We start from the raw sequence: 13,925 nt of genomic DNA on the forward strand, positions 1-13,925 counted from the left end.
TCATGGTATATTGACAGAGTAGTGTGTGACCATTATTGTTATCTCCCGTGTGTGTGTGTGTGTAGGTGTGTAGTGTGCTTATGTATGTATGGGTGCACACGTGTGTTTGAGGGGGTGGAGGCCAGAGGTCAATGTCCTCTATTGCTCTGCACCTCCATATATATCTGTATATTTTAAGATGTATTTACTTACTATGTATACAGTGTTCTGTCTGCATGTTTGTCTGCAGGCCAGAAGGGACACCAGATATCATTACAGATGGTTGTGAGCCACCATGTGGTTGCTGGGAATTGAACTCAGGACCTCTGGAAGAGCAGCCAGTGCTCTTAACCACTGAACCACCTCACCAGCCCTCCCTCCTTATATTTTGAGACAGGGTTTTGTTGTGCTTGGAGCACACTGTTTTTGGCTAGCTAGTTCAGGCTGGACAGCAAGCTCCTGAGATCTGCCTGTCTCTGTATCCCTTCTCTAGTGCTAGGATTATAGATGTCTCCTGACCAACTTCTGAATCCTCTTACTGGCTCTGTCTTTAAATTATTTGTGTGTGTGTGTGTGTGTGTGTGTAGATATCTGTGGTGGCCAGAGGTGTTGCACCCCCCTGGATGTGGAGTTATAGACTGTAGTGAGCCACCTGATGTGGGTTCTGGGAACTGAACTCGGGTCCTCTGGAAAAGCAGCAAATACTCTTAAGGAAGATAAATAAATGTCCAAAAACAAGTGTAAAGTATGTAACTTGTTGGTTGTTGGGGATACGAATGCAATATAATATGATTCTGCATTACTGGTGCTAAGCTGAAAAAGACTGACGTATATGAGAGCGGAGGAGAATGTGGAGAATTGTCTCATATCACTGGCATGAAAAGTGACCCATGGGCCGGGCGGAGGTGGCGCACGCCTTTAATCCCAGCACTCGGGAGGCAGAGCCAGGCAGATCTCTGTGAGTTCGAGGCCAGCCTGGACTACCAAGTGAGTTCCAGGAAAGGCGCAAAGCTACACAGAGAAACCCTGTCTCGAAAAACCAAAAAAAAAAAAAAAAAAAAAAAAAAGAAAAGTGACCCATGGACTTTGAAAACAGTTTGACAGTTCAGTAGTTGTGGCTCTAACAAAAGTTTGTATGAATGTTCATAGCTTTGGTTGGTGATAGCTGAAAAGTGACAGCACTGTTCATGAACTAACTGCTGGATGGTTAACGTTGAACACTCATACTGTGGAATCTTCTGCAAGTACTGATCAATTCATGACACAATTGGATGGCCTTTGAACATGCTCTGAATGAAAGGAACTAACCTTAAAGGTCCTGCTAACTGTCGGTGTGAAAGTTCAGCGTAGGCAGAGCCACCAGGAGCAGATCTTGAGATTGACGTCTTGGTATGCCACATAAACTGGTTTGGTTCAAGCAGTCCTCTTGCCTCAGCCTCAAGAGGAACTGTGACTACAGGTGTGCAGCACTACTCCCTACTTATTTGTCTTTCTTTTTTCAGTTTTCCTGTGTTCGTGTATGCTATGCATGTGTGTATGCATGTTTTTTCATATGTGTGGGCACATATGCATGTGTATGTAGAAGCCTAAAGTTGATGTCAGGAATCATCCTCAACCATTTTACTTTATCCAGTGAGGCAGGGTTTCTCAATGCATAGCTTGCTAGCCAGCTTGTGGAGATACCCTCTCTGCACATTCCAGGGCTGGAATTATAGGTGGGCTGCTATACCCACCTGGCATTCATGTAGGTTTCTGAGGACTCAGACTCCAGTATTCTTGTTTATGCAGTAAACTTTCTCCCCATTCCTGCTATTTAGTTTTAAAAGTATACGACTTGGGCTGGAAAGATGGCTCAACATTTAAGAACACTTGCTGATTTTCTAGATGACCTGGGTTGGGTTTTGGTCACCCACATGGGGGCTCACAACTGTCTGTAATTTTAGTTCTAGGGGATCCAGTGTCCTCTTTTGGGTTCTGTGTGCACCAGGCACTTACATGGTTTACATTATACAATCACACAAACACTCATAAACAAAAATAAATAAAATAAAGGAGTCCCCAATTGAGCCAGGCATAGTGATTTTATGCCTATAGTCCCATATTTTGTGAGACTGAGGCAGGAGAATTGCTGTGAATTTGAGGCCAGCAGGGCTCATCAGTGAATTCCACAGCAGACTGGTCACAGAATGAGGCCCTGTCTCAAGGGAGAAGCTGAAGGAACGGATCTGTGACTTAGAGCTGCTAATCTTCGGGGACCTGGTTTGGTCCCAGCACCCACACTGAGTGTTCACAATTGCTTATGATTCCATTTCCAGGGGATCTGATACTCTCTTGGCCGCCACAGGCACTGTATGTATGTATGTTGTGCAATACTTACCTCACATAGATACATAAAATGAACAAATAGTTGAATATATTTAAAAAGAGAGAAAACAAAGTATAAAACTAACACAGCCTTTGTGTATTCATATGGTTCCCTCCTCCCTAGAGACAGGGTCTCATTATTCTAGATGGACCGTAAGCCTGCTGTGTAGCCAAGGTTGTCCTTGAACTTCTGGTTCTCCTGCTTCTGTCTCCTGACTGCTGGGGTTACAGGCATGTACCACCAAACCTGGTTTTATATAGAGCTGGGGATCACACCGATAGCTTTGTTTATCAATGGAGTTATATCCTTGGCCCCATACGATATTTTTATGTGAATTTGAAAAATGATCTGAGCCATAGGAATAATTTAATATCAGGCTGGAAAGATGGTTCAGCAGTTAAAAGCACTTGCTGCTTTTCCAGAGGACTCAAGTTCAGTTCCCAGCACCCACATGGCAGCTCACAACCTTCTGTGTCTCTGATTCTAGAGTATCCATTGCCCTCTTCTGGACTCTATGGGCACTATATACACTATGCATGGTCATACATACAGGCAAAATATCCATTACATAACATAAAAATGAATAAAAAAGAATAACTTAGTGAGTGGAAAGTGACTTCATGTGATTTAGAAAATGATGGTCAAGGTGCAAAGGCAACGTGTGTGTGTGTGTGTGTGTGTGTGTGTGTGTGTGTGTGTATGTGTGTGTACACGCATGGGCACACGTGTGTCTATATGTGTGGATGTGTGTATATATATCTGTGATGTATGTGTTTGTGTGTGTTTATATGTTGTTCATGCTTGTGCATGTAGAAGCCAGAGGTTGGTGTTAGGTGTCTTATTATTTTATTTTTGTTTACTTTTAGACAGGGTTATCTTAGTTCTATTTCTCTGGAGACACTGCAACTCTTATAAAAGGAAAGCATTTTCCAGGTGATAGCGGCACACACCTTTAGTCCTAGTGTGGGAGCCCACAGAGTTTCCTAGTGAGATCTGAGATTGCTTTACCCAGCAGGGCTGCATAAGGGGATGGACTGACCACGTGTGTGGTTACCAGGTGTTTTACATTTGGATGTGAGGTATGCTTTGATCTAGTAAGGGGAGGTCTTTTGTCCTGCCCCTTGGCATTCCTATTAAAATCCCTTTTGAAGAGACAGAAGGGGCTAGTGGATTTTGATCTGGGTCCTTCTGAAGCTATCCTGTGTTTCTGTCTGTCTCATCTCTGCTATCTTTCGACCTACTAATTCCTTACGCCCTCTCCTCCTCATAGAATCGTGACAGTTGGCTATTGAAAACTTAATCAGTAGTGACTCCAGATTGCAGCTGCTGTCCTGGATGTGTTACTCTTACTTGACATAGTAACACCCCTGCTGGGACTTGGGGTACAGTCACTGTTCTAACAGATGCCTTTTTGTCAATGCCTGCCATGAGGACCACAGAAGCAGTTTGCATTCAGCTGTTGAGGCCAGCAGTACACATTTACTGTTTTACATCAAGAAATATTAATGCCCTAGCCCTGTGCCATGACTTAGTTTGAAGGGATCTTGATCATCTATCTTTCCCACAAAATGTCATAATGTCTACTGTATTGATGACATTATGCTGATTGGGTCAAGTGAACAGGAAGTGGTGGTATAGAAGAAACTCAAAGCAATAGAATTGATGTTATAAAGGGTTTGTTAATGGATTGGCTTAGGAGACATAAAATTATACAAGCTAGAATTTAGTTAGGGGTGCTACCCCTCCCAATACCCCATAGGCTCACAGATTTGAATGGTTGTTTACCAGACAGTGGCACTATTAGTAGGGGTAGCCTTGTTGGTGGAATTGTGTTACTGGGGGTGAGTTTTGAGGTTTCTCAGAAACCTGCTTAAGCCAGGCGCAGTGTCTCTCCCTGCTGCCTGTCAATCTGCATGTAGAACCCCTGGTTCTTTTCACCATCACCATTCTGCCTGCCTGCTGCCATGCGTCCTGCCATGATAAGAATGGACTAAACCTCTGGACCCGGAGCCCACCCCAATTAAATATTTTCCTTTATAAGAATTGCTGTGGTCTCTTCACAGCAATAGGACATTGACTAAGATAGAAGTTGATATCAGGGACTAGGGTATTGCTATGACAGGCCTGACCGTGTTTCTTGGTGGAATGTGGACTTTGGGACTTTGGATTAAGAAAACAGTTGAACACTTTAGATGGGGCTAAATGGGCCATGCTAATAGGAGCAGGGAAGACAGTTTTGCTGGGAACAATTTAGATTTTTACGGCCAAATCAGGAGGTTTTAGAGGAGAAGAATATTAGTAGATGGCCTAGAGATGTTCCTGTGTTATATTGGTGAAGAATGTGGCTGTTTTCTGCCCTTGTCCAAAAAATCTGTCTGGGGCTAAATTGAAGAGTTTTGGATTAACAGCATTGACCAGGAGATTTCAAAACAGCCTATTATTAACTATGTCATGTGGTATTAGTGACCAGTCTTATGCAGATCTATAATGAAAAGGAACAAACTGTGTAAATGTAAGTCTTATTAAATAAGAAACACAGAGCCAAATGCAGAGTTAAAAGCTCAAGAGGTCAGAGCAGTAGCTAAGAGCTAAGACTAAAACTGCCTTCTTACACCCCCCCCCCGCCGCTGTCATCCTTCCCCTCAGAAAGAGAGCTACTTCCTGTATATCTGTCATTTTATTGACTTTCTGTTCTACCTTCTCATTGGTTGTAAACCCAACCACATGACCTCCTCGTCACTGCCTGTCTATACAGACCTCCAGGTCTTCTATGGTTGGTATTGAGATTAAAGGCGTGTGTCTCCATGCTGGTGGTGTCCTTGAACACACAGAGATCTGCCTGTCATGTGATTGGGATTAAGGGCATATGCTACCACTGCCAGACTTCTGCTATGGCTTGCCATTAGCTCTGACCCCTAGGCAACTTTATTTATTAACTTACAAATAAAATCACATTTCATCACAAATAAAATATCACCATAAAGCTGAACAGGAAAAATACAAAATGTAGAGTTTGAGGAGAAAAGGCACACAGGAAGTATAATAAAGCTGAGTGCTGTGTTCAAGGAGATAAACTGATAATGAAAAGCCAGTTGTTAAATGGAATAAAGGGAGTGGTGACCTAAGAGCAGGATCTTACCCAGCTAAGCTTCCAGCTTGTGAAAAGGAATTAAAGAAAAACTTAAGCAGTGAAGGAAACCATTGAAAGCAGAAAGCTGATACAGATGTGTTGGGGAATATTATTTTAAGGTGTGTTACTTTTGTTTATGTTGCATTTGTTTAACTCTGTGAAGCTTTGTTACTGTGCCTGTCTAAAACACCTGATGGTCTAATAAAGAGCTGAAAGGCCAATAGTGAGGCAGGAGAGAGAAATAGGCAGGGCTGGCAGGCAGGCAGAGAGAATATATAGAAGGAGAAATCTGGGAGAAGGAGGAGGACTCCAGAGACCAGCCACCTAGCTACATATCAAGCCATGGAGTAAGAGTAAGATTTACAGAAGTAAGAGAACAGGAAAAGCCCAGAGGCAAAAGGTAGATGGAATACTTTAAAGATAAGAAAAGCTGACAAGAAACAAGCCAAGCTAAGGCCGAGCATTTATAATTAAGAATAAGCCTCCATGTGTGATTTATTTGGGAGCTGGGTGGTGGGCCCCCCAAAAGAGCAAAAACAACCAACAAAGATGTAATTGAACAAGGGGGGGCATTGTTGGACAGCAGCAATCCATTATCAAATGATCATAGTATCATGTGCTAGCAGGCCTAAGCCGGTCCTGAGGGCACAAGCAAGTTACATGAAGATGCCCAAATGCCTATGGTTTCTGTTCCAGTTGCAATGCCATCTACTTCTGAGCGTACAGCTATGGCCTCATGGGGTATGCTGTGTGATCAGTTGACTGAGGAACGTAAGACTAGTAGGATTTCCTTTACTGTTGGTTCTGTATTGTCTTAGTCACTTTGATTCTTGTGACAAAGCATAGTAACTAAGGCAACTTATAGAACAAAACATTTCATTTGGGACTCATGGTTCCAGAGGGTTAGAGTCCATGACCATCATGGTGGGATGCATGGCAGCAGTAGGTAGGCATGGCAGTGGAGCAGCAGCTGAGAGCTTACATCATCCATAAGCATGAGGTAGAGAGAGAACTTACTGGGAATGGCATGTGTAGCTAGAGTTTTCCTGCCTGGCCCACAGTCAGGACAAATCTCTCTCACCTGCCAGTCCCACAGCCGTCAGACCCAACCAAGTAAACACAGAGACTTATATTGATTACAAACTGTATGGCCGTGGCAGGCATCTTGCTAACTGTTCTTACAGCTTAAATTAATCCATTTCCATTAATCTATACCTTGCCATATGGCTCGTGGCTTCCCAGCATCTTCACATGCTGTTTCTCATCATGGCGGCTGGCAGTGTCTCTGACTCAGCCTTCCACTTCCCAGCTTTATTCTCCTCCTTGTCCTGCCTATACTTCCTGCCTAGCCACTGGCCAATCAGTGATTTATTTATTGACCAATCAGAGCAACACATTTGACATACAGACCATCCCACAGCAGGCATGGGCTTTTGAAACCTTAAGGCCCACCCCCAGTGACAAACCTCCTCCAACAAAGCCACACCTCCTAATCCTTCCCAAACAGTTCCACCAACTGGGTACCAAGCATTTACATATATGAGCCTATGGGAACCATTCTCCATCAAACCACCACATGTACACTGCAAGCATCATCTGGAAGTGGACAGATGCAGCAGTATAGCCCTTTTCTGAGACAATCGTGAAAGACTACAGAGAAGAGAAATCTTTATAGTGGGCAGAACTTTGGGCAGTGCACACAGTTGTACATTCTGCTTGGAAGGAGAAATTGCAAAAAAAAAAAAAAAAAGGAAGGAGAAATGGCCAGTTGTGTGATTATTTACTGATTCATGGGCTGTAGTCAATGGTTTGGCTGTGGCCAGGGACTTGGAACGATCATGATTGGAATTTGGTGAGAAAAACTTTTGAGTAAGAAGTTTGTGGCTAGATCTCTTCAAATGGGCAAAGGATGTGAAGATACTTGTGTCCATGTAAATGTTCATTGAAATGTGACTTCAGCAGAGGAGTAGTTCAGTAATCAAGTAGATAGGATAACATGTTCTGTGGACAGTCAGCCTCTTCCATGGCTGTCCCTCCTGTTGCCCAGTAGATCCTTGAACAGAGTAGCCATGGTGACAGTGATGAAGGTTATGGATGGGCTGGATAACATGGTCTTCTACTCACCAAGGCTGATCTAGCTACAGCTGTTGCTGAGTGTCAGATCTGCCAACATCAGAGGCCAACACTGAGCCCCAGTATGGCCCCCTTCCTAGGGATGAGTAGCCAGTGACCTGGTGGCAGGTTGATTGTATTAAAGCACTTCCTTTGTGGACAGGAAGAAGTTGTCTCTGATATGACGCTTTACCTCCCTGACTCTAACAACTCCACTAAAAGACCTGTTGACTTGATGAATCAGTTTACTCGGCTATCAGGATGCAAAGTTGGCCTACAAAGACCAGTAGCATTTTTGTATACCAATTATGAACTAGCTAAGAAAGACATCAGGGAAATAATTCTGTTCATAGAAACCTCAAAAAAGAAAAGAAAAATAGAAAAAAAAAATGACCTAGTCTAAGCCTATCTTAGCCAAGGATGTAAAAGACCTCTCTAGGGAAAATTATAAGCACTAAAAAAAGAAATTGTTGTTGAAATCTAACTTTAAGGCATGGTGGTCTGATAAGTTAAGGTGTGTTTCTTGTATGCAGCAGAAGGATGGATCCTGTTTTCTTATCCATTCTGTTAGTCTGTGTCTTTTTATAGGTGAGTTGAGACCATGATATTGATGGATATTAATGACCAGTGATTGTTAATTCCTGTTATTTTTTTGTGGTAGTGTTGCATTTTCCTTCTTTGGTATTTGTTGTTGTGGGATTATCTATTGCTTGAGTTTTCATGGGTGTGTTTAGCTTCTTTAGGTTGGATTTTTCCTTCTAGTGCTTTCTGTGGCCAAATTAACCAAAAAGCAGAGAGAGAGAGAGAGAGAGAGAGAGAGAGAGAGAGAGAGAGAGAGAGAATCCAAATTAACAAAATCAGAAATGAAAAGGGAGACATAGCAACAGACCATGAGGAAATCCAGAGAATCATCAGGTCATACTTCAAAAACCTGTACTCCACAAAATCAGAAAATCTGGAAGAAATGGACAATTTTCTGGATAGATACCACATACCAAAGTTAAATCAAGACCAGATAAACTATTTAAATAGACCAATAACCCCTAAAGAAATAGAAACAGTCATCAAAAGTCTCCCAACCAAAAAAAGTCCAGGACCAGATGGTTTCAATGCAGAATTCTACCAGATTTTCAAAGAAGAACTAATTCCAATACTCTTCAAATTGTTCCACACAATAGAAACAGAAGGAACACTACCAAACTCTTTTTATGAGGCCACAATTACCCTGATACCCAAACCACACAAAGATGCAACAAAGAAAGAGAATTACAGATCAATCTCCCTCATGAACATTGATGCAAAAATACTCACCAAAATATTGGGAAACCGAATCCAAGAACACATCAAAAAATTATCCACCATGACCAAGTAGGTTTCATCCCAGGGATGCAGGGATGGTTCAACATACGAAAATCTGTCAATGTAATACACCATATAAACAAACTGAAAGAAAAAAACCACATGATCATCTCATTAGATGCTGAAAAAGCCTTTGACAAAATCCAACACCCCTTCATGATAAAGGTCTTAGATCAGGAATGCAAGGAACCTTCGTAAACATAATAAACACAATAAAACATTAAAAAAAATTTACAACAAGCCAACAGCCACCATCAAATTAAACGGAGAGAAACTCAAAGCGATTTCACTAAAGTCAGGAATAAGACAAGGCTGTCCACTCTCTCCATATTTATTCAATATAGTATTTGAAGTTCTAGCTAGAGCAATAAGAAAACAAAAGGAGATCAAAGGGATACAAATTGGAAAGGAAGAAGTCAAACTTTCACTATTTGCAGATGATATGATAGTATACATAAGTGACCCCAAAAATTCTACCAGGGAACTCCTATAGCTGATAAACTCCTTCAGTAAAGTGGCAGGATACAAGATCAACTCAAAAAAAATCAGTAGCCCTCCTATACACAAATGATAAAAGGGCTGAGAAAGAAGTCAGAGAAGCATCACCCTTTACAATAGCCACAAATACTATAAAATACCTTGGGATAACACTAACTAAACAAGTGAAGGACCTTTTTGATAAGAACTTTAAATCTGTAAAGAAAGAAATTGAAGAAGATATCAGAAAATGGAAGGATCTCCCATGCTCATGGATAGGTAGGATTAACATAGTAAAAATGGCAATCTTACCAAAAGCAATCTATAGATTCAATGCAATCCCCATCAAAATCCCAACACAATTCTTCACAGACTTGGAAAGAAAAATATTCAACTTCATATGGAAAAACAAAAGACCCAGGATAGCTAAAAGAATCCTGTATAAAAAAGCAACCTCTGGAGGCATCACCATCCCTGACCTCAAGCTCTACTATAGAGCTATGGTAATAAAAACAGCTTGGTATTGGCATAAAAACCAACATACAGACCAATGGAATCGAATTGAAGACCCTTACATTAATCCATGCACATATGAACACCTGGTTTTTGACAAAGAAGCCAAAACTATACAATGGAAAAAAGAAAGTATCTTCAACAAATGGTGCTGGCATAACTGGATGTCAATATGTAAAAGATTACAAATAGATCCATATCTGTCACCCTGCACAAAACTTAAGTCCAAGTGGATCAAAGACCTCAACATAAATCCAATTACAGTAAACTTAATAGAAGAGAAAGTGCACATTGGCACAGGAGATCACTTCCTAAATATAACACCAGCAGCACAGACACTGAACACAACAATTAGTAAATGGGACCTCTTGAAACTGAAAAGCTTTTGTAGGGCAAAAGACACTGTCAATAAGACAAAAAACAAAACAAAACAAAACAAAAAAAACCAAACAAAAACAACAACAACAAAAAAAAACAGCCTACAGAATGGGAAAAGACCTTCACCAACCCCATATCTGACAGAGGACTGATCTCCAAAGTATATAAAGAACTCAAGGAACTAGACATCAAAATACTGAACAATCCAATTAAAAAATGGGCTAAAGAGCTAAACAGAGAATTCTCAAAAGAAGAATCACAAATGGCTGAAAGACATTTAAAGAAATGCTCAACATCCTTAATCATCAGAGAAATGCAAATAAAAAACGACTCTGAGATACCACCTTACACCTGTCAGAATGGCTATGATCAAAAACACTAATGACAGTCTATATTGGAGAGGATATGGAGCAAAGGGAACACTCCTCCACTGTTGGTGGGAGTGCAAACTTGTACAACCACTGTGGAAATCAGTATGGTGGTTTCTCAGAAAATTGGGAGTCGATCTACCTCAAGACCCAGCCATACCACTCTTGGGCATATATTCAAGGAATGCTCAATCATACACAAAGATACATGCTCAACTATATTCATAGCAGCACTGTTTGTAATAGCCAGAACCTGGCAACAACCTAGATGCCCGTCAACTGAAGAATGGATTAAGAAAATGTAGTACATACACACAATGGAGTACTACTCAGCAGAGAAAAACAATGACAGCATGAAATTTGCAGGCAAATGGATGGAACTAGAAAATATCATCCTGAGTGAGGTAACCCAGACTCAGAAGGACAAAAACATGGTATGTACTCACTCATAAGTAGATAGTAGATATAAAGCTAAGAACAATCAGACTGCAACCCACAGAACCAGGGGGGACCCTAGGATGACTGTGGCTTATAATAAGTTTTGGTTTTACTCAGTTACTGGGCAAGCCTTAATGAAACATTTCACTATTAGGATAAGAATTTATACGGTATCAAACTGATAATAGAAAAATAAATAAATATATAAAAATGAAAAAAATGAGGAAGACACTGTAAGAGTGAGAGTCTTGAGTGGATACTGTCAAAAGGACCATGTTAACTGCATCGGTTACTTCTCTGTGAAAAAACACCATGGCCAAGGCAACTTACAGAAGGTTAATTCTGGCTTTTGGTTCCAAAGGCAGTTACTTCTCTGTGAAAAAACACCATGGCCAAGGCAACTTACAGAAGGTTAATTCTGGCTTTTGGTTCCAAAGGGTAAGAGTCCATCATGTCAGGGTTGGGGTTGGAGCAGGCATGGTGCTTGAAGCAGAATGCTGAGAGCTTACATCTTGAATCGCCAGTACAGGAAGAGAGAGCGAGCACTCAAAGCTGGACTTCCTAGATGTTTCTAGATAGTGTAACCAGTGGGGACCAAGTGTTCAAATGCAGTAACCTATGGCGGACATTCTCCCTCAAACCACCATATTCCATTCCTTAATCTTCATAGGTTCCTAGCCATATTGTACTGCAAAATGCATGCAGTTCAAAGTTTCCAAAATCTTTATCGTCTTTCAGTTTCAACACCATTTAAACATAAAGTCTCTTTCCTTTTTTTTTTAATTCTCTTTTTTGGGGGGGATGTCACAAGGGTTGGGATTGGACCTAGGAGGACTGGGAAGTGAGTGTGATTGTGGTGTAAGAAATTACCAAATAACCAATACAAATATTATGTTGGAAAAAAATTTAAAAGTAAAGTCTCTTCTGAGTCTCAATGCAGTCTCTTAATTGTAACCTCCTATAAAATAAGAAAAGTATATACTTCCAAAATATGATAGCCTGCTGGGTGTGATGGCACACACCTTTAATCCTAGCACTCAGGAGGCAGAGACAGGCAGATCTCTGTGTGTTCGAGGCCAGCCAAGACTAGAGACAACATATTTTAAAAACCAATTCTGCTTCTCTAGCCAGCTTGCTCTGGATATCCTGTCTCTGCCTCCTGAATATGAAGATTACTGGTGGCCACCACACCTGCCAAGGTTTTTACATGGAATTTAGAGATCCAAACTCCAGTTTTGATGCTTCCAAGACAAGTGTGTTGTCCATTGAGCTATATCCCCCTCTTGTATGTGTCCATTTAAGGTACTGTTAGCTGTTTCAAGGAAAGCTTATTGTTTAGAAGGACAGAAGTCAACTTAGAGAAGCAGAATTGGTTAACTCTAGATTCAGAAAGAGACTGTGCCTCAATGAGTAAGATACCTGACATCAGCTCCAGGCCTCAGGAACCTGTGTGGAATGTTTGAACTTATGACAATTTCTTTGTTTGTAGATCCCTCTCTTTGGTGCTAAGACTATTGCCCAGAGAAGTCCTGATGAACCAGCACTGAGCAAAGCTGAATTTGTTGAGAAAGTCCGTCAGAGTAACCAGGCCTGTCATGATGGAGACTTCCACACAGCTATTGTTTTGTATAATGAAGCCCTGGCAGTTGACCCTCAGAACTGCATTTTATATAGCAATAGATCTGCAGCCTACATGAAAACCCAGCAGTACCACAAGGCATTGGATGATGCAATCAAAGCCCGACTCCTCAATCCCAAATGGCCAAAGGTAGCAGTTTTATTTACTTTCACAGAATTGTCTGTTTTGAAACTTTAGGATAACATTTCATTGATTCAGTACAGATACTCATTCATAGAATCAATACTTCAGCAAAATCTACAGTGACCAAAAGCCAGCAACCACCTTTCTTTAGTGGTTTTGTAAGTTTGCTTTCTGTCCATATTTAATTCTTTCCCTGCTTGTTTTAGATTTTGGTGTATCTTTTTTTTTATTTTTTATTTTGGTGTATCTTATTGATGAGTTACAGGATCTATTCAGGTTTTAGACATCTTTTTTCATATAAGTGTTTAGATGTTGTATAGCGACTGTATTTATCTCCTTCAATTTAAAATGAACTTAGTCATTTGGTGTTGCCCACCTTTAATCCCAGCACTCGGGGAGGCAGAGCCAGGAGAATCTCTGTGAGTTTGAGGCCAGCCTGGTCTACAGAGCAAGTTCCAGGACAGCCAGGGCTACACAGAGAAATCTTGTCTCTGTGAACAAACAACAACAAAACAAACAAAAAGAATGATGTTTAATCAGGGAAATCTCAGCTGAAAATAAATCATAATTATATTCCCTTGAGCACTGCCTGGTGCAAGTTGGTGATTTTGTTTTGTTCATAAAGATACTTCTTATATTAATGATAGCATTGTTATTTTATATCTATATATAATATATATTATATATATACACATATATGTATATATGTATCCTAAGTTGAAAATAACTTAAGTGAGAAATAAACTGGGTATGGTGGTGTATACATCACCCAGTATTCAGGAGGCCAAGGCAGGAGGATCATGAGTTTAGGTTTAATAAAAACAAAACATAACACATATTTAAAACACATAGTCTACCAAATATCATAGCTTAGTTTAGTCTACCTATAATGTGCTCAGTGCACTTAGGCTGGCAGTTAGACAAAATTGTTTAACACAAGCTGGGTCTGGTGTTCAAGCTTGTAATTCTAGCACTCACAAAGGAGGACTTCAGGTCTGAGGCTAGCCTGGCCTGCACAGAAAGTTCTCTAAGACAGCCTGGACT

At 40.8% G+C, this 13,925-nt stretch overlaps 1 protein-coding gene across 3 annotated transcripts in view; it reads left to right on the forward strand.

The window, feature by feature from the left end:
• Positions 1-13,925, forward strand: part of Ttc28 (tetratricopeptide repeat domain 28) — a 432,623-nt gene that overhangs the window by 4,352 nt on the left and 414,346 nt on the right. For 2 of the 3 annotated variants that reach the window (XM_052754914.1, XM_052754915.1), the window contains exon 2: positions 12,609-12,887. The exons of the other annotated variant lie outside the window; for it this stretch is intronic. In XM_052754914.1, coding sequence (XP_052610874.1) covers positions 12,609-12,887 — 279 coding nt within the window. The remainder of the gene's footprint in view (positions 1-12,608; positions 12,888-13,925) is intronic. 3 annotated transcript variants of the gene reach the window in all.

The sequence above is a fragment of the Peromyscus californicus genome, unplaced genomic scaffold (assembly GCF_007827085.1).
Source record: "Peromyscus californicus insignis strain IS unplaced genomic scaffold, ASM782708v3 Scaffold_2__1_contigs__length_46816999, whole genome shotgun sequence".
In the NCBI taxonomy this organism is placed as follows: domain Eukaryota; kingdom Metazoa; phylum Chordata; class Mammalia; order Rodentia; family Cricetidae; genus Peromyscus; species Peromyscus californicus.